This window comes from Hyaena hyaena, unplaced genomic scaffold, assembly GCF_003009895.1.
Source record: "Hyaena hyaena isolate Hyena2069 unplaced genomic scaffold, ASM300989v1 scaffold_380, whole genome shotgun sequence".
NCBI lineage: Eukaryota > Metazoa > Chordata > Mammalia > Carnivora > Hyaenidae > Hyaena > Hyaena hyaena.
In genome coordinates, this window is record NW_024081013.1 from 294,970 (window position 1) to 316,218 (window position 21,249).

General features: G+C 47.4%; 1 protein-coding gene across 2 annotated transcripts in view; it reads left to right on the forward strand.

Annotated features, from left to right (window-relative positions):
• Positions 1–21,249, forward strand: part of DOCK1 (dedicator of cytokinesis 1) — a 513,605-nt gene that overhangs the window by 64,947 nt on the left and 427,409 nt on the right. For both annotated transcript variants that reach the window (XM_039250757.1, XM_039250758.1), the window contains exons 3-10: positions 4,879–4,919; positions 8,090–8,145; positions 11,650–11,746; positions 14,109–14,257; positions 16,844–16,979; positions 18,098–18,255; positions 19,390–19,471; positions 19,881–20,016. In XM_039250757.1, the coding sequence (XP_039106688.1) occupies positions 4,879–4,919; positions 8,090–8,145; positions 11,650–11,746; positions 14,109–14,257; positions 16,844–16,979; positions 18,098–18,255; positions 19,390–19,471; positions 19,881–20,016 (855 nt within the window). The remainder of the gene's footprint in view (positions 1–4,878; positions 4,920–8,089; positions 8,146–11,649; positions 11,747–14,108; positions 14,258–16,843; positions 16,980–18,097; positions 18,256–19,389; positions 19,472–19,880; positions 20,017–21,249) is intronic.

A 21,249-nucleotide genomic window follows, 5' to 3' on the forward strand; every position in this document is an offset into this window, starting at 1 on the left:
CTTTACTGATCTGAAGGGAAAAATGCTCTTACATCTTTTTTATGTTTGACCCTGCTCTGCTGAAGTCGAAATCCTGGTTAATAAATGCCGGGTGGTGACGTCATTCCTGAATAGATAGCAATTTCCGGTCAGTCCGGGCATGCGGAGATGGCTACCTCTGTTCTTTGCTTCCTAAGAAGAACGGACCCTTCAATCAGTGGGATCCTGTGACAAGCCAGCCATCCTTGCTGCACATTTGACTTAAAAAAAAACAAACAACTGGAAGGCAGGCATCGTGTAAAGGATTCTTCAGTGAGCATTCAGTTTCCGGGCTAGTCAGTCTTCCAGATTCTGATGAAAATATTCCAGTCGTTGTGAAGACCCTTTCACACAAAACAAATCCCTTTTCTTGACAACTGTCGTTTTGGTTTTAATCGGAATCTGGTCAGAGAAATGCTTTTGGGGAAGTAGTTTTGACTTTGGGAAACTGGGTGTCTTTATTCATCAAATAAAAATGGAATAATTGTTTTTCTGCTCCTTCCGTTTGTTCTACTTAAGTTTCACGGGTCATATTTGAGTTCGGCATTTTTTTTTCCTCCTCTCCCCTCCTGCGTTCCTTGTAAGAAAATGTATTTCTGTTTGTCAAATTTAATTTTCTTTTTCTGCGTGATCCTTTTCAGGAATTTACTTGGATTTCTGCAGAGAATATAAATTCTAGATGATCAGTCTTTATAGGAAGGTTCAAAGAACAGATTCACCTTCATGTTGTGGTTACTTTCTCTCTCTTGGGCTCATGAGGGCCTGGAGCCTAGAGCAAAGAAAAAGCAGTTTACAGGTCACTGTGCAGGTGGAAGGAGCTTGGAGGGGTCAATGAAGGCATGCCCCTGCCTTAAGCGGCGTCCAGGCTCAAGCAGACCGGAGAGGTGAGAACGATCCCATGTTTATTAAGTGATTCTCTAGTGGACGGCCCTGCCACCTGCTCGTTTCCATGAAGCTCTTGGAGGCTGGATGCTGAATTCAGGGAGGCTGCAGGGCATGTATGAAGATTAGGAAATTATTCTTTTGATTAAACCACGATACTGGAACTGAATATATTCAGATTTTTCTAGGAGTAATAATCTGTTTTTGTCCAAAATACACACGAATTCCTTTTTAGGCCGTCAGCATCCGTCAGCCGAAGGTCTTGTGAGGCAGTATGAGTTTCCTGGGGCCTTTATAGCAAAGTACAACACACTGGGTAACTTAGACAGAGAGCAGAGGTGTGTTCTTAGCCAGTGCAGGAGGCTGGTAGTCCCAGGTCAGGATGTCGGCTGCGCCGGTCCCTTCTGAGGGCTGTGAGGGAGGAGCTGTGACATGTGTACCCCCAGCCTCCGTGGTTTGCCAATAGCCTTTGGTGTCCTTAGACTGTAGATGAGACACTCTGGTGTCCGCCTTCATCTTCACACAGCAGCCTCCTGTGCGTGTCTCCGTCTGCTTTCCCTTTTTATAAGGATGCCAGGGCCCAGTGTCGTGAAGTCATTTTAACTCGGTCATTTGCAAAGACCTTATATCCAAATAAGGTCGCATTCACGGGCAGAGTTAGGACTTCAACATCTACTTTGACAGACACAGTTCGACTCATGACAGACTGGAGAAGGCAGTCACTTCGAATAGGCTCTCATTTCATAGAAGACCACCGAGCCGTCCAGCCCGGCCCCCACTCAGCAAACATCCTTTGCAGCTTGTCCCGGGCGACTGGCCGCCTGGCCCTGGCCCCGTGCCAGAGGCTGTAGCCGTGGTTACCATCTTCCTAGGAATGATCACTTTGTGCCCCGAGCTGCGGGGCTGAGTGTGCCCCCACGCAGAGGGACACATGTTGGTGCTTTGTCCAGAATGCCCATCGTGCATGTGGGTGCTGACCATGAGGACATGATATGGTCACATCTGGAGTTGGCTCTCTTGTTCAGTACTCGGAGCAGGACACCGTACACCTGACATAGGTGAATGTCCTGTCCATGTTCGGGCGGCTAGTTAAAAACAGCAGATCCCAGAACCTTGGTGATGCGGTTCTCACCTGTTCATCCTTGAAGGCACCCCAGCTTCTTCCGCATGCACGTCCTGTCCTTGATGCTGATGGCTTCTCAGGGAAGAGAGAGGGCACCTTTCCGCATGCTGCTCTGTCTAGCACGACTTCTCCCTCCTCCATCTGGCTAACCATAGGGCGTCCTTCAAGACTCCCCCCGAGCACACCTGCCCGGGCAGAAGCTCCTTCCTGTCTGCCCCCGACCTTCTTTGCTCTGCCTGGTACCGTCCCGTCTCGGCACCGCCCCTGGACTTGGACTTGAGTGAGTGTGTACCTCTTGTTGTTTTGCTGGGAACACTGTATGGTGCTCGCTGACCTGGCTGCCGTTGGCCTGTGTTGGACTGTGTGCTCCCTGAGGTTAGGGGCGGTGTCTTGCCCATATTTGCCTGTCTCTTAGGTGGGTGTCGCTCGTTTGGAGCAGCTTGCTTGACTCCACGGAGGCCACTCGTGAGCCCTGCCTGGGAGAAGTTAATCAGCCCGTTAGTACTACTGGCTCTGGACTTCTGCTCCTAACTCTCTTGTATCCCCTCCCTTCCCTGTAAGAAGCCTTCGCAGAGATATCTTCTCTCCTTCAAGCTACAGTCTCTGTCAACATGGTTTGGCTCTTGCTTCCCTTAGGAGGTCTTACCATGTGAGTTCATACACAACAGAAATCGGGTCTCCTCTCTTTCTGTATCTTGCTCTGTCTAATGTGGTCTCTGGCACATCATAGTGTGTGGGCTCAGTTGATTGAAGGAAATAATGTATGCAGATAATCTTGGGGAGGAAAATGATAGGCTTTCGTTTTGCTTTGGAAGGCAATTAAGAAACTCTAAGCATCTATTGTTTCAACATTAAAAAAAAGACAGGGCTCCCTACATTTTATCCCCATGGCTCAACCCTTCCTTCTCCCTCTTCCAATGGAAAACCCTTTTACCGTGTTTGAAGCGGATGTTTTTGTTTGCCCGTGTTCTTGTCCCGTTTGGCATGCGTGTATTTTTCATGTATATAAATCCGAGTGTAGCTCTCCTTCTGTTTCTTCCTTCTTTGTCCAGCGCTCTATTCTAAGAAGCGCTCCTGTGTATGTGTAGCATGTGTTTAGTTCAGGGCTCACCGCTGTGTGTGCTCCCGTGTTGTCCGGACAGCCTTCCCAGCTCTGGGCACTCAGATCCCCTCTATCGACACCGCCCTACATCACGTCGCGTGGGCCTTCTGCCGCTGTCCCACCATGCACGGGTGGGTGTGCGCGTGTCTTTCCGGGACACCTTCCCAGGCTGGCGGTGGCCGGTTGCAGGCTGTGGGGACGGATACTTTGGATAAGTAGAGATGGCCGCTCCCATTCGGTTCCTGCAGGCTACACGCTTCCCCAGGGTGCCCAGGGCTGCCCCTGTTATGCAGCCTTACAATTTTTGCTCCGAAAGTTTGTGCAGTAAAATTGTGTCTGATGATCATGAACTTTGAGCCTCTCTTCATACAGGGGTAAATCCTTGGGTTTCTCCTATGCACTGTTGATAAGTGCTGCTCTGTCTTGCTTGGTTTCTGTGTTTTTCATGTCATTTTGCAGTCTTTGCTTCCAGGTTCTGGGACATTTAGTCCTTGTCAGTTTCAGAAAAGAACAGGCATGTTAATAATGAAGATAGGAAGGCTACAGTGACACCATGGAAGACTGTCCTTAAAACTGAGTAAATATAGCCTTTCTTCGGTTCCAGATGCAGGCTGCTGACTGCATCGACCTCCGCCCTCTTTCCGTTTCACTGTTTTGAACGCCACTCTCGACGGGCACAGGTTCTGGGCTGGCACGCAGTGACGAGTGAGGCAGACAGCACGGCTGTCTGCAGACCATCCCGCACACGTATGCTGGAAATGTGCATACCTTGCGGCCCCCCCCCGCCCCCCCCCAGTCCATCTGGCGAGTCCCTTTGTCAAGAAAGCAAAGCAGTCACCACCAGGTCTTAGCAGATCCTTTGCAAGGATCCTGGGAATGTCACTCTCTGGGTGTGAGTGCTTAGAAAGCATCTGTTGTTAATCCCATGGGGACTTTGCTCCTTTCCAGCCCATCACTTTCTGGTCTGTGATTTTCTTCCTCGCCTCTGGTTGGTAACATGATTGCAGTTTGGTAAGAGGGTGGACACGCGGGCATCTGCAGGAACCATTTTTGCCCTTGGCTTGAGGGCGGTGCCGGGGTGTGGTCAGGGCTGCGCTGCCCTCGGACGGATGCTTCCGTTAGCCTCTCGTGCTAACAGCCCTAGTGTGCCCGTTTTCGGCTTCAGCGGGAACTTGAGTCAAGGCCAAAGCCCAGGGGCTAGGTGGGTCCTTGTTCCTGGGCCCAGCGCTTCCTGTGGAGGGCTGAGTCTTTGCCACAGACGTACTCTGTGAGATCCCGGCTGCTCCGGGGCACAGCGGCTCCGGATGGAGGAAGTGAGCGCTCAATAGGTTCTCTGTTATGGGGCAGTTCTTGATGATCTGAGGATGCTGGTATGTGCACTTGGCGGTGACCCTTGTCCAGATCAGCCAGAGGGAGAGATGGGGAAATGTATACCCAAGGGGCTTACTCAGGGATGAGTGGTCAAAGAGATGATTTTACCTCATGGGACTGCTGCTTAACTGCAAATGGACAGCTTCAGAGCCTCGAGTGGCAAATGAAGATGAAGGAGCTGGTGGTGTGTTTGGGAAGGTCTCCAGCCAGGTGGTTTTGAGACTCCCTCTCTGGAACCTTCCAATATGATTCCATGGTGTTAGGATTATTGATTCTGGTGGCAAACTGATTTCCCTGTAGTGAATCCTTCACGCCAGGAGAGTACCTTTAGGGCCCTGCGATGTCTCCTGGTTCTAACTCTTTCCACTTTGTGTTTGTTTAGGGTGGTACAGAGGCTACACCTTGAGGAAAAAGTCTAAGAAGGTAAGTTGTCTTTGTGAGTCCCAGGGCGTGTCCATTCATACATCACACCATGAGAGGAAATCAATCCATCCCTTTTGTGTCTGCAAAGTGTCCTTATATATCTCTTTCTCCAAACTGAAACACTGTGTGGGCTGAAACGCGGGCTACCCTGAATTGTTTTCCTTTGGAACAAGACGCGAGTATAGAAACAGCCGCTTTATTTCCGTGACGGAGCCGCTGGGCCGAGACCTCCTGTCACGCGGGGTGGGGAATCCTCTCTTCCAGGTGGAATGTCGCGTCTCGTGGAAGCAGAGGAAGGCGTTAGAGAATGATCTGGGTGTAATGACTTCAGGAAAAAATGAACACCGCTTATACTTTTCAGTCTTCTGTTACCCGTGATGACCATGGACTTGCAAAGCTCACGCACACTTGCTTTCCTCTTGCATACAACTGTTTTTGAACTGCATCAGGCTCTCGCCACACAGAGGTTCTGTGCCGCAGGGCTGGGCTGCGCACGTGGCGGTGTGAACCTCTGAAGTGGAGACGGGCCGTGACACCCCGATCTGTGTGGTGGACGCTCCCGTACCCAGCTCTCTTGTGGCTTTTCCATTCTTAGCATCACAAAACCTAATTATGGCCCTTCGGTTTTATTCCAATTTCGAAATCCCGTCCATTCGAAGCTGTGATTAGGCCCTGCCCACGTTCACATACACGCTTGAACATCTACTTAGGCTTGGCAGATGGTTCATTTTACTTCTGTTTCTTAACTTCGCCTTTCATTATCTCCTTACTGTTCTTACTGGGCTAGGCTCCTCCTGGGCTCCTGAGCCTGTAACAAAGGCTTTCCAAGTCCCGTGGCTCGAGCCAGGACCTTCCTGCTGCTTCCCCTAGACACCCTGCAGCCACTAGGCCATGCCGGGCAGGGGTGGGGGTGGGGGCTGTTCATCCCTGGTAGCAGGGACTTGAACAGGGCCCAGGTTGAGCTGCAGGCCTGTCGTCCTCTGGCATCGTGCTGTTGGTGAGGCCGATCTGCAAATTAGAGCAGGGACCTCCTTCCCCGTCCTGCCAGACGCAGACTGGGCTGCGTGTCTTACAGACGAAACTCTAGCTTTATCTGAGAAAGCCATAGTCGAGGACTTTGTCTTATAGAGATGGGGCTCTTGGGGTCATGGACCGCCATCTCCCTCCACAGCCACAGGACAGAGCTCAAGTTCTACGTCCTGGGCTGGCCCCAGGCAAGCTGTTCCCTTTCCTCGGATGCTTATTTGGTACTCAGTACTGTCTTTGCCAGTTTGGGGTCCCTCCCGTCCCCCAGTGCCTTCCTGATCCGCTCTCCTTCCTGCCCTTCATTGGGGAGCCCCGACTTCACAGCTCATGGGTACCATAGAGCTGGGCAGGGCTGTATTTATTTTTCCATCTAAAATCCTCATTGGGTGGTGAGGCAGCTGTGAAGCCTTTAAAGGTGTTAGGATTTTGTAGTGGGTCCCTCCAGGCACTGCGGAGAAGGGACTTGGCCCCTCGCGGTCCTGACTCCTAAGTGTTCTGGAAGCATCCTTTGTATGGTTGTCTCCCCAGGTGTAGTTGGTCTGGACTGGTTTGGAACGATCCCGGCTGCAGGGATTGCTCAAGCCTCCGCATTTGTCCCCTCTCTACCTTCCACAGTTCCTTCCGGGGCTTCATGGTACCCAAGACCAGGTTTATGGAGACCGAGGGTGTCCTTGCTTGGGGACACAGGCGAGGCTGGCTTGTTCATTTCCCCCCAGTCCATCTGAGTGCACGCGTGAACCTCACATATGCTCCTGGAAGCACCCTGGGATTTGGGGGTGTCCTGAGCAGCTGGGGCCTGGGGGAGGGGCCCTTCGGTCCTCTTCGTCCCTCGGCCACCATTCTCCTGCCTGACTGCTCCCCACTCTGGGATGCTTCTTCTCTGTGTGAAATTTGGCGCCTTTCCTAGTAGGCAGGAGGCACATGAATCAGGGGTACCCATGTCCTCCCAAACATGATTAGTAGTTGTGGTTTCTGGTTCTCGCGTGTAAACCCTTGGGGGCCAGATGCCAGGGAAACACAGTCAGAAGCTCCTGCTCACACCACAGGTGCCTAGAAACCGCCATTGCCACCCAGTGGATTGCTGCTGCGTGCGCTAAGTCAAGCACAGGGAACCTTCCGGGCTGTGCTGCCTGGGTCCCCAGTGCCTCTAGCCCCATTGCTTACCTTCTGCTGCTCATTTCTTTTTTTTCAATGTTTTATTTATTTCTGAAAGAGAGAGAGAGGCAGCATGAGCAGGGGAGGGTCAGAGAGAGAGGAAGACACAGAATCTGAAGACAGGCTCCAGGCTCTGAGCTGTCAGCACAGAGCCCGACGTGGGGCTCGAACCCACGGACCGCGAGATCATGACCTGAGCCAAAGTTGGACGCTCAACCGACTGAGCCACCCAGGTGCCTGTCTGCTGCTCATCTCTGCCTCACAGCAGCAAGGGAGCTGTTTTGCTTGCTCAGGATGCACCACTGAACGTCTTGGTAAAGCTCCTAGCACTTTACCAACTGCGCTTGACCCTGAACTTCCAGAACAACTCCCCCTCGCGCACCATGCTGCTAGGCCCCTGTGTGCACTGCACATTGGAGACGCAGGGCGCCGTGTTAACAGAAACTAGTGTCTGGCGGTCGTGTAGATTGGGCGAAATTCGCCCACTTTGTATATTTTCTCAGACGGCCCCTCTGTTTGGAGGTTGGTGAGAAATCTGTGGGTCAGGTAAGCAGTCCTGTGTGCATACGTGATGATCGGTGGTGGAATCCAACTTTTGATGGCAGTATTAGCTTTTTGAAAGAAGGAACTGCCAGAGGCCCTCGTCAGAGATTGTTCTCAGGCGTTGCATTTGGACCTGCCCGCATCGAGGGCGGTGGCGGACACAAGGCGCGACCTGTGGACAAGACACAGGAAAGGCCTCTGGAAGTTTTTTCCTTGCAGACAGATCGCTTCTGTTTTCTGAGACGTCTGCAGCCTCAGTGAATCACTAGCAGGAGTTGATGCCTCCTGTTTCCCTCGCTGTGTCGTATGCAGGATTTACCGTAAGACTCGCATAATTAGCGTGATCCAGACACGCCTGCCTCCATCTTTTCAGGATAGTTGTTTGATTTGCAGTTGATATCCGTGCTGATATTAAAAACTGTTTTCTTTTTTCCTCCTCCCCAAAGGGTATATTTCCTGCTTCATATATTCATCTTAAAGAAGCCATAGTTGAAGGAAAAGGGTGAGTCTGGTGTTGACGTTCGAGCGAAGAAATGCAGTGCTTGTACGAGGCAGTGCCTGCTGGGGTGGAACATGGCTGTAGTGACTGTGATGAGACGGGAGTTTTGGGGAGAGGGAGGGAACTTGGGGTGCCTTTGGACCTTTGAAAAGCACGAAGTCGGCACTGTACCTGCAGTCATGCTCCTTGACCCTGATGTCGATTTTGGGTCGCATGGGCCCAGTGCTCTGTGCTCTGCTGAGAGTGACCGCGTCTGGTGGAGACTCCAGCCCCCCAGCTCTGAGGCCGTTTTTCTGGAAGCCTTCGCTCGCCGTGATGCAAAGGGAGCGGAGGGTAAAGCAACAGTTGGTAAATTGGGACATGTGTGAATTTACATATTGTCTAATTGTGATGTATGTTTCTTAGAGGTCATAAAACTGATGTATAAGATCATTAAAAGGACTTTTATAGAACGGGAACCCATTAGGCAGGAATGGCAAATGAATAGCCAGGTGTGAACTTGGAAGAAGCAGCATTAAAATGTTTTCCTTTTTTTGTCTCTGCTACATCTTCACCCTCCGTTAAATATGTAAATTATAAAATTACTAATCATATGATTACTGCATAATGACATCTCTTTGGCTGATTACAAAATTGCCTTTCCAAGCACTGTACTTTTAACATATGAAAAGGACTAATCGGGTTCTGTAGTTGCATGATGCATAATTAAAATGAAGAAAATAATTTAGAGGCATAAATGGTGATGACCTGTAATATGGTATTTTTTTTTTAAATACAGATAAAATGTTTTGTGTGCAAAGTTTTAAAAGAAAGGGGGAAAAAGAAAGGAAAGTTTTGACTTTGGAAATAATTAAAGTGTGCATTTAATGTACTTTATATCCGTCTGTCTCACAATCAGTAGAGAAGTCAGACTGTGATTAATTTTTGTAAAAAAGCACCACGAGGTATATACACAAGAATATATGGAAAATGTAATTCGGAAGCTTAATTGTAAAGCCAACAAGAGATGATTTGGATTCTCAGTGAGGAGAGCCACGCCCACACAGACAGACAGACTCTTTGGGTCCCGTTACCCGGGCCGCTTGTGAGAGCGAGTGAGTGGTGCACGGGGAAATAAACAGCAAGGGAACGCGTGTCCTGTCGATGCTTTTGGGGCTCTCCGTGTTTGCTCCCCATGCCGCCCTCTGCTGCTCCCACCCAAGCCCAGCTGCCTTATGCCCCCTCCTTGTAGAGAACTTCCTGCTTTCAGACTTGACCGATAATCTCCCTGCCGCCTCCTTTCCTGGGGAGACCTGCGGACATCGACCTCCCCTCCCCACGCCTTTCCTCCTCTCCAGCCCAGGCCACTCTGACCCCCACCCCCACATGCCTCCCTGCTCTCCGTTCATTACCCCGTCTCTCTTGCAGGGTTCCTTCTTTCCGGCCCCGGCCTTCATTCCCCCTCAGACACCCTGCATCATTGCTCTGTGCCTGCTGCCACCGAGTCTCTACCTTTTCCCCAGAACCGAGGCCGTTCCCGTCTGTCCCCCGCCCGTGCTCACAGGGCCGCCAGTGCCTCCTAATTTCCAGGCTTCCGGTGTCTTCTCAGGGCTGCTCTTCCGGCGCTTTCTTGCAGCACTGGACGCTAGTACCTGTCCCCTTCCCTCGATGAAGCTCCTTCCTTGTTCTGATGCTTTTGGACACTGTTTCTCTTGCTGCCGAGCCTCCTCCCTCCCCTGCCCGCTGCTCCCGGGGTGCTCTCCCTGTCCTCCGAGTCCTGTGTTGCTCCTCTGTTGGGGGTGGCCTGTGTCATTGTGCTTCCTTCCCTGTGGGTGATGCTCGGATTGGGGCCTTGATGTCATTTAGAGCCAGCTAACCAAGGAGCCACTCCCATTGGCCCAGTGTCTGCTGGGTCTTGCTTGTTCTTCCCTGAGCCCCACATGATGTTGTCTCTGTAGGTCTTATCGACAACCGTATTACGGGGCGGGCCTGGTTGGGTTTGCACATGGCTGTGACCCTGTGCAGGTAAAGAGAGGGTTACAAAGGTCTAATAATACATCGCGGCCAGATCGAGTCCATTAAAGCCAGTTGGCATGTTAGTTCCAGGGCCAGGTCAGGCCTACGAAGGGGGAGGGAGTAGGAAAGATCCAGAACAGAGACCAGGACACTGTACGTGTAGCAAGGCCCTCTATGTGTGGGGAAAGTGAGGTCTAGCTGAGCTTCAAGTTCTCATAGCCCATGGAAGAACCCAGCGGACTGAGCGTGAAACTCAGGATCTGGGAGACGTGAACAGCCTGGTTGCTGACGAATGTGCTCGCCCCGAGAGAGGAGAGACCCCACCCAGAGGCACCACAGGGCGTCCTCAACCACATTTTCATCAGCATCTCTACAGGGAGCCGTGGTGACAGACCTGCTGTGAAAACCAGATTCTGAAATAGACACTGATCATGTCCTATCGAAGGGCAGTTTCTAAAAGCAGTTTTGTTGGCGGTGTTCTCATACACACCCCTACCTCGGACGTCTGGTCCCTGTCACTCCAGGGGTGCACATGGCCAGACCTCTCCACAGACACTGACTTTCTCTCAGGGACCCTGTTGTCTTTTCCTTCGGGAGTCCCCCAACGTCAGTAGGCCATTGCAGGCCCAAACCCCGATTGTGAGCCAAAGTAAGCATCCTGCCTGCCGATCTAGGCTCCTGCCCACTACAGACATGAAGGTGGGACTTCTTTTGGAATCCTGGGATAGTCCATGCTGCCGTCTTGTTCAGGACCTCTGAGAGGTGGCCTAACTGCATGAGCCACACCCTAGTCTCTTACTCAGCCCCAAATATTCTGAGTCCTGTTTAGCACGGGGCCTGACACAGAGCATGTGACTGGAAAACTGTGGTTGGTACAATAAAAAAAAAACAAAAAAACAAAAAACCCCACACAAATAGAAAACAAGTTAAGAATAAGTCAGGGGTTAACCTTTTGGGGTGCAAGGAAAAGGGAGAGGATTATCCGAGTTTGGGGATCAGATAGAGTAGCTCTGGACACTGGGGAGCCATGGCCTCGTTCATATTTTACTGGGGATAACTGCTTCATGTATTATCATATAGTGAGTTTTATGTAGGATGGAAATGTAAAAATCATCCTAACCCAAACCTGCATTTTAATGCCACGCAGATGGGCTATAATTTATTTCCATCTGTAAGATAGATGGGTACACATATTAGGAATGTACTCTCAGACCTTGACATTCCGAAGACTTTTAATGGGATATTATTTGCCTCCTTCATCTTACCTTGACATATGAGGTAGATGCCTTTATGTGTAGGATAATATAGGAACACACTCAGCTCTGTACAAATATTACCTGTCATTCTTAGAGATGTGTGTATTCTTATGTGTGGACACAGTCTTATTTGTATACTTTCTCTCCGTTTGCTTAAATATTTAATTCTCTGGACTCGATTTGGAATTTACAAGGTACAACTTGTAGACTGTAATGAAGCCATGAACTTGGCTGTTTTTTTCCTGCTTTCCCTTAGGCAACATGAAACGGTCATCCCGGGCGACCTCCCGCTCATACAGGAAGTTACCACAACCCTCCGAGAGTGGTCCACCATCTGGAGGCAGCTCTACGTGGTGAGCAAACGGGATGTTGAATCTATGCTTCAAAATAGAACATGGTCATTTTGGACCGTGCTGTACCAATGGGATGACTTTCCTTTCCTTGGGAACCTCCAAAGCAGAACCAAGGACGAAGTCCTACTCAGGGCAAAGAAAGCAACATGGCCCATTATTCTGGCCACCCTGGGGGGCCGTTGTCCTCATGGACCTGCTTTATAAATGCCTTGCTCCTCGTGACACAGCATTGGTAAAGGGAAGGGCCACAGATTTCACCTTCATTGTGCTAGGAAGGGAGCCGGGCTGCATGAGGGCTTTGGAAGACAGGATCAGACAGCTTGCACTGATGTACCCTCAACGCTTATATTTTGATCATGAAAACTGAAATCTGCTTTTAAGCCTTAATGGGTACTCCTTTATGGATGCGGCACAGAACAATTGCTGTTTATTTTTTCTGCCATTGCCTGTCTGTTATCATTTGAGTGAAACTACATCGTCTTCTAGACTTAAATGTGCCTGTTACAGAGGTGGGGAAGTCGTTTACATTCCGGCTTTGTGTACAACTGTCCAGTTCTCCCGATCACGGAAGAGCCTTATTAACGCGGGGAGGTTGAGACTCTGACATCTTCCATTTCCTGTTCCCTCAGGGCACTTCTTTGCGCATACATTCATATTTGCAGAAGATTACCTTTTGTTAAGCCCGTATTTCTATTCAGAGTGTTGATTTCTCATATGCTAATGTCGTCAGCACAAAGCAAGGGCTCTGGAGAGAAGTCAGTGCATCGATTTCTTGGGAACACAGAAAACTTGCAAAAGTCCCACAGCTGCTCTCCGGGCAGGCTTGTTGTTTTTGATTATACAGTGGCTTCTTGTAAATGCACAGTAATAAGCAGTTGCAGTAATTGGTCATCAAATGTTCTCAAAAACCGAAAAGCGTAAAGTTAGCCATGAATGTTTTGTGTAAATCTGAGCAATTTTGTAGTCGATGTTTCATGTTCAAGTTAGCAATTTTTAAACAAAAATATGGCAGCAAAACAAACAGGGGCTGATGCTGACTGATAGGTTCGTGGGCTTGGGTCTAGTTCACGCCTGGGGTAGGCAAGCCTCGCAGTTACCTTGGTTTCCTTTTTAAGAATGTGGGTTTGTCTCTTGTGGACTTGCATTGATGCATTGTTGGATTTGTACAAAGCTAGAAGGAATTTCCTTATAGCGTTTCGGTATGAGTTGTTTCTTGCTGTGCGCTGTGGTTGTAGATAAGTCATCAAAATATTTTGAAGTTTAGATACTTGATAAGGCTTTAGGAACATGAATTAGTAAGAGGAAACAGATCTACTTGTGAAATTATCTTTGACCACTTAGGTGTTACTTAAGAAATTAACATTAGGATGACACTATAAAGAGTAGCTTGTGGGGTGCAGAATCCTCTGTGAGGGCGTTCTGTGACAGGTTGGTGGTGGTGGGGGGCTTAGAAATTCCTAGAAAGAAGGTCACATACTAGAAATCAGGGAATGAGAGGTTCAGGTATGGAGAGCAGAAGTTATTTTAGAAGGAGCTGTGGCTACATTTTAATGTTTATAGGAGCCATGTTGAGAATTTTATCAAATGAAAGGTCTCCTGGATTTCATAGAAAGGACCACCCGCTTCTCTTTAGGGGCCCGGGCATAATCCCTAAGTTCCTTGATGAATTGGAGTCTTGTTCATTGCAGAACTCTTGTTTTTTTTTGGGGGGGTACCATCCACACCCTTCAGAATATGTATAGTGATAAAAATGTGATTTTTTTTGTGTGTGTTTCCCTTTTGATGTAAATGTACCGAGAGTTTGTAGATTTGGACTTTATTGCTTGTAGAACCTGTGTGCACCGAATAAAGCGCAGCACGTGGGGGCCCAGGGTGATGCTGTTTCCTACAGCCCGGCTGACGGCGGCCCGGGTGTTCAGTTGCCTGGGGTGCTGAGAACAGCTCAGGGCGCCGTCTTCAAAACGTTGAAGGCTCAACGCAAGATCTCCAAGCTCACCCTGCTTCCGAGGGGGGTTCAAGGGCTGCCCACCCCCGGGCCACGTGCTAGAAGCTCACGGCCTAGATTTGAGGCTCGGTAAACCAATCTGCTGTGGTGAACCTCTTGATTCCGAAGCATATATTCTGGAAGGTTTGATGGAATAGTGAGGATTGTGCATTATGACTTCTCCTTTTGATCTTTTAGTGCCTCCTAGGAACCAGACTCCATATAATGTGTTCCTGTTTCATGCTACAAACATCTTTTAACTTGACATTAATTGGATCACATCTTATAAAGCATATACAACATGTATATTTAGGCAACGATCTGCAGTGCTTTTTTATACCACAAGCTTTACACGTGGCCTTTCTCCCCTCCGTACAGCAAGACAACAGGGAGATGTTTCAAAGTGTGCGGCATATGATCTATGACCTTATTGAATGGCGATCGCAGATTCTTTCTGGAACTCTGCCGCAGGATGAGCTCAAAGAACTGAAGAAGAAGGTCACTGCCAAAATTGATTATGGAAACAGGTTTGTTTATGTGAAAGATGATATCATGCTTAAATTATCCAATATAATAACATTACCGTAAGCTTTGAGGAGTCCAAGATCATTTTATCATAGAAAAACATTTCTAACCTCAAAATAAGGGCCTCGTTTTCATTTTTGAAAGGATAGGGTATTTTGGGGGCGCCTGGCTGGCTCAGTCAGTATAGAGCATGTGACTCTTGATTTCCGGGTAGTGAGTTCGAGCCCCGTGTTGGATGGAGAGATTACTTTAAAAATCTTAAAAAAAAAAAAAAAAGGATAGGGTATTTTCTATTGGATTCTAAAAATCGGGAGTGTTCAGAGTCATTGTTGAAACCTGTTCTTGTCTCCCCCAAGCAGGGGTGGGAGTAGTGTGTGCAGGGGGCTGCTACGTGGCCTGGGCCTCTGCTCCTCAGGGAGCCTGGTTTTGTGGGGCCTGTAGGACCTTGGCCCCAGTCCCATAAAGCCTGGTGCCCTATAGCTCTGCAGGCACCGGCACTGGGTCAGCCCATGCAAGAAAGGATTCTTCCCACCTCATTAGCATTGGCCCCACCCACTCCCGAATCAACCCCGCCCACACCAGCACTGACTCCTCCCCAGGGGCAGGTTCAGGGCTGGGATGGGCAGTGATATTTGGGAGAGGGGGGCTTCCCTTCATCAGTGAAGCATAGTATAGAGACAACTGATGAGAGCCTAAAAGCCTTTAAAAAAATGTCTTTCTGTTCCTTCTGAGGCACCCCACAATCACTGCAACTACTAAGCTGTTTTCTTGCAGCGCGAAAAGCCTCTGCCTATTTGTTTAAAAGCTTGTTTACCCTCATGCTGCCGACTGGCCCAGTTGGTCTTGTTTTTCCATCAGTGGATTTGCTTAGTAGATATTAACAGGGGAACACGAGGCCTTCGTAATTGCCTTCCAAACGGTGCGGTGGCACAGAGTCCTCTCAAAATAAACCTGACTGGCACACGTTATGAGACTCCCTTCCAGCTTTAAGGTGTGTGACCTTCAGAGAAGAGAAGTCACGAGTTTGTCTGATTGGAGTCTTTATTTCCAAGTTGCCTCGCCTCTTAACATTGTAACGGTTAAAGCCATTGTCTAATTGAGATTTATCTTTTAGCAGACGCTTTACTTTGCTGTATGGTTAAACAAAAAAAGCAAAAAAACCCTGCTTCTATAGACTTGTTAATAGCAGGGAGAAAATCCCAAAGGCAAAGTATAAGGCATCTGTGGTTAAGATCCTCATGTCTTATTAAAAAGAAAGCCAGAACACATCGCCATGGTGCAGCTCCTGGTTTCTTTCTTTATGTGATGTCTTTGATTATTCTTTAAATAAAAATTGTGCTAAGAATCACCTAACAATTTTGTTGGATTTGGGGAAACGGAGAATGTTGCCAAAAAACATGTCCAGATACGGATGGACAGATTTATTAGACAGATGCTGCTCGTGTTTTAAGTTGGCTACCACGTCTAGCCATCTGGCCAGAAAGTTGCTTAATGTTATTGTGGATAACTTCCACATGTTTGGTGTCGAAACACAGTAGAACATCTTTATCAAAGATCTTATGATGAGCTAATTTCGGGATTAGAACTAACTGTAGGTAGAAGGAAAGCCTTCTGATAGAACTTACAAGAATAGAATGGGGAATGTGCCTTTGCCCCGGCTCTTCCTCCCTACCTCTGCTCGCCAGCTCAGTGATGATGTCGCCACCAGCAATTTTAAATATTTGAGTGCTTGAGTTTGTGTGTCACTGCATGCATGCATACACACACACACACACACACACACACACACACACACACACACGAGTATGTATGTATATCCACTCTATCTATATATAACTACACACCCTAACACACCCTATCTACACTCTTTATCTATACATACTATACACTCGATATATACTCCTCCCCCAAATATATATATAGCATGTGTGTGCTTTAAACTGCCCATGCTGTTCATATAGTAATTAGTAACACACACTTCATTTGGGCTGTGCAGACCTGTAAAATTTCATACTTGAAGACAAAGTCACTGCTCTATGGAAGTAATATTGAATAATTTTTTTTAAGATTTTATTTTTATTTATTTTTTAAAGTTTATTATGAGAGAGAGAGAGAGCAGGAGCAGGGGAGGAGTAGAGAGAGAGAGAGAGAGAGGAAGAGAATCCCAAGCAGGCTCTATTGCCATCAGTGCAGAGCCCAGTGTGGGGCTCGATTTCCCAAACCGTGAGATCATGACTTGAGCCGAAGTTAGACATTTAACCAACTAAGCCACCCAGGCGCCCCCGATTTTATTTTTTAAGTAATCTCTGTACCCAATATGGGGCTCAAACTCACAACCCCAAGATCAAGAGTCACATGCTCTACTGACTGAGCCAGCCAGGCATCCCTGAGTAATTTTTTTTAATTCCAAAGGAATATGTTTTAAAGTAAAGAAAGTGTCCTTACAGATTTATGTCCCCTAGTATTTATCGGTGACCATGACTTTTATGATGTTTTCAACTGTGCCCACTTGCTGGGACTGAAGTTGTGTCAGAGAATTCAAAGCCCTTGGTTCGTGTCCATGAAGCTCTGAATTCTTGTTGTTCTAGAATTCTTGATTTGGACCTGGTGGTGAGAGATGAAGATGGGAACATTTTGGACCCAGAACTAACTAGCACGATTAGTCTCTTTAGAGCTCATGAAATTGCTTCTAAACAAGTGGAGGAAAGATTGCAAGAAGAAAAGGTAAGTTTGACACTCTGTAATGTGCCATTTACATTGGGAGTACCTTTTCTCAGTCACAGTTTTCAACATTAATAAAACACCAGTGAAGCCCAGAATTTGCACTAGGAAACTCCAAAAAGGCATGACTATACAGTATATTTCATACCATGATGAATGGAAAGGAACTCAGTGTTGAAACATGTTCTGATGACCGGGAAGTATTTCATCCCTTGGTGGGAGAGGTGGGAGGGTTATCTAGCACTGTGCTGCATCTTGGGAGGCTGGATATTAATGACATTGACTTTGTGTTTTCATCTCATCTCATTGGAAACACTACTTGATTCTGCATTTCTTCTTTGATAGGAGCCAGGGGAGTGGATATTCTAAGCTTGATGAGGGCAGGGAACATGTGTCTTACTCATCTTTTGTGTCTTACTCATCTTTTCTGTCTTCCCTGGTCCTTAATGGTGTCTTCTGTGTAGCAGATGTTACGAAGTCAGTTGACTGATTGAGTCAGCCATTCATTCAGCAAGCATTTATTGAGCACTTACTGTGTACCACAAACTGAGGACGTAATGATAAGACAGAGTATGCTCGGAGGATTTAGTCTCATGGGAGAACCAAAAATTAAGCAGCTTTGCATGTGAACATCACTATGATTCATTGATTAAACTCTTGAGCATCTGAAGACCATATTCGGTACAAACTGTTAGGGGGCTGTGACCTTTGCACTGGGTGCATGCACGTATTGAGTGGGATAAGGAAGTGACCGCAGAGTGGCTTTGCTATGTTAGGCTAACTCGTCGTACATAGTTTTCTGTTCTGTCGTGAATATAGAAAGCGCAGCGTTTGTGGTGAGTATTGCTAATGTCAACTTACCTTTTTTTTTTTTAAAGTTTATTTATTTATTTTGAGAAAATGAGAGCGCGTGTGTACATGAGCTGGGGAGGGGCAGAGAGAGGGAGATAGAGAATCCCAAGCAGGCTCCGCACTGTCTGTGCAGAGCCCGATGCGGGTCGCGAACTCATGAACCGTGAGATCATGACTTGAGCCAAAATCAAGAGTCGAGGACGCTTAGCTGACTGAGCCCCCCCAAGCGCACTGCTAATGTCAACTTTCTGTTTTATTTCTACTTATAGTCCCAAAAGCAGAACATAGATATTAACAGACAAGCCAAGTTTGCCTCCACCCCTTCTCTGGCCTTGTTTGTCAACCTCAAAAATGTGGTTTGTAAAATCGGAGAAGATGCTGAGGTGCTGATGTCTCTTTATGACCCTGTGGAGTCCAAATTCATCAGGTCAGTGACGTGCCCTTGCAACCGTCTTTCCTCTCTGGGTCACGTTCGGAACTTGGCTCTGGGACCACCACACACGTTTGTGTCTCAGAGAGCAGTGGGGAGACCAGCTGGCCACACGTCCCCCGGCAGCTGAGCCCAGTGCTCTTTGGGACAAGGTGATGGCTGTGCCTGGGCGTTTGAATGTTCACAAGTTTTCGTCTTGTGAACGTTTCAAGAACATGGCAACCAAAGATGGAGGTCATTGTTTCCTAAGTTGTCTCCATAGGGTTTTGTGTTTCCAGACCCTTCCAAATATCACTCTTGTCTTAATCTTGCCTTTTCAGACTTTTGTCTTTTGTGAATGTCATTTTTGGACCTTTGACCTGTTGTTATTTCTGCAACATGATTGGCCGGAAGGTACTGTCTAGATGGCTGTCTGCTCCGTAAAGGCTCTCGATTAATAATCGTTGAAAAAAATATTATAAATCTCATCTTTGTCCTCCCTGTCATTTCTAATGTGATCTTTTTCCTCCTTCTTGCTTTTGTCTCCCGGTATAACTCTCTCTTTGTCCAGATGGGAAAATTAGGTTTAAATTATGTGTGAAGTGCGTATATGCACACACACGTACCTTTAAAACTCAGATATTCATTTGTGGTTTTCAAAATTATACAAGTTGGTATGTGACAGAAAACAGAACAAGTGGGTGTATTTCATCCTCGTCTCTGATACGGACTCCATTTCGTCTTTTCATAGGATTCCATTTGTCCATATGGCATATTTGATTGTGGTAGGCCCCGAAACAGACATACAAGATTTCTTTTATACTGTAAATGAATGAATTTTAGATCATAGTCAGTCTAAATTAATACTTTTAAAATAATAATCTTTGAAATGACGTTTGCATATAGTTCCACTGCACAAATTCAGCCTCTGAAAGATTTTGTTCTCGCCTGTTCCCTTGTGTGGGAAATTACTTACATGTTCGCAGAAAAGCAGCTCTCTCTGGCATGGCTGACATTTCTGGACTTGTATAGCCGTCTGCATTGCGGACCTATGTAGTATTAATTATAAATCAATGTGGGTGTCTGTGTAGTGCCCTGTTATATTTCGAAAGTGAATTTGCTTTTATTTCTTTCTTTCTTTATTTTTTCAAGTGAAAACTACTTGGTTCGCTGGTCAAGTTCAGGATTGCCTAAAGACATAGACAGATTACATAATTTGCGAGCTGTTTTTACCGTAAGTATACCCAAAGAGATTCATTTGAATCATTCACCATTCCAGTGATTATGTTTAATGACTTCCCTCTGACTTGTGTCTACACCAGAGCATGGATCCTTGGGATTCTTGTAATCCACGTGAATTCAGTGATAAAAGACCTTTTCAGAACCATTCGGGGTCTCTAGCTTCCCTTAGGATCCCCATGACGGAGATTTACTCCAGCGCTCTCTTATACTTGTGTCTGAAGTTCGCCTACCGTTAATTGACTATTGTTATCCACTTCCTTATTGTTATGTGAATAACTTATTAAAATGCTAAAAACTGGTCCGAGAAAAGAGTCCCAATCCATCTTTTTACTGTCTGTTTCGATTGCACCTGCATTGAGTAATGGTTCTCCAAAATAATTTATGGAAATTAATATTTCCAGGACCTCGGAAGCAAAGACCTGAAAAGGGACAAAATCAGTTTTGTTTGTCAGATCGTACGAGTGGGTCGCATGGAGCTGAGAGACAATAACACCAGGAAGCTGACCTCGGGCCTGCGGCGGCCTTTCGGAGTGGCCGGTAATCCACTTCTCTGCTTTCCCTTAGAGTTTCAAGATCATCACGTTCACCCTGAATAAGAGCCACTGCTGAATAGTGGACGGTGGACTGCTTTGATTTATAAGCTCTTCTGTTAGAGGGAGAGAAAAAAAATCTCTCAGTTCTTTTCTGTGTGGTTTCTGTGGACCTGCGGCTTGCAATGTTTCAGTCTGCAAGTTTCAGATGTAAATCATATATTTGGTTTGAAAGCAGACGCATCTCCTGAGGGAGACCCTGACCCACATTCTCAGCCTGGAGGAGAGCCAGTCATTGGACGATTCCAGGGTTTCTGGAGTCGATGATTGATTGGTTCAGGAGGCCATTCGTGGCAAGTAGTCAAAGTGTTGAAGGGGTAGGAGGAGACTGAGGCCTGAGGAGGCGCAATTATCTTGAAATAGGTTCTGTCTGTCCTCCATATTTGTGTTCTGTTATTTTGGTGACAGCTCGAGAAAAGGGACCGATTGGTCACCTCTGCTAGGGAAAAGTGAGGGTGTCCCCTGTCTTTTGGGGAGAGATGAAAGAAGCTGTATTTTTTTGGTGCAAAAGGTTAACTGTTTTAACGCAGTGATTCTCAACCCTAACCGTGTTTGAGAACGGGTTTGGGGCGCTATTAAAAAATATATTCTTGGGCACCTGGGTGGGTGGCTCAGTTGGTTAAGCGTCCGACCCTTGATTTCGGCTCTTGGTTTGTGAGTTCAAGGCCTGCATGGGGCTCTGTGCTAGCAGTACAGAGCCTGCTTGGGATTCTCTCTCTCTCCCCCTCTGTCTCTGCCCCTCCCCACCGCATGTGTGCCCTCTCTCCCTCTAAATAAATAATCTTTAAAAAATAAATATATATATATATATGTATATATATATATATACATATTCTTGCCCAGGCCCCACAACCTGCCAATTGACTTAGAATTCCTTCTTTAACCAAATCACTTGTGAGCCACTACGGGCTGTCAAGAGCCCAGTGGGACGCTGCCATCAGACTGCCTTGCCTCCCTTGTCACATGGCATGCTGCACACCCAGTGGAACTGTCCTAACCTAGTGAGCACCTCTAACCTATTTAGGACATCCTCTGACCGCCTCCCCTCTTGCTGGTTAAGAAAGGACACTCCTCCACCTGAGAAGGCGATCACCTTTTTGGCAATCAGCTTCTGCTCATACCTGTGCAACGCCAGTTCCCACGCCGGAACTTAATTTTAAGATTTTATCCCAGAATAACT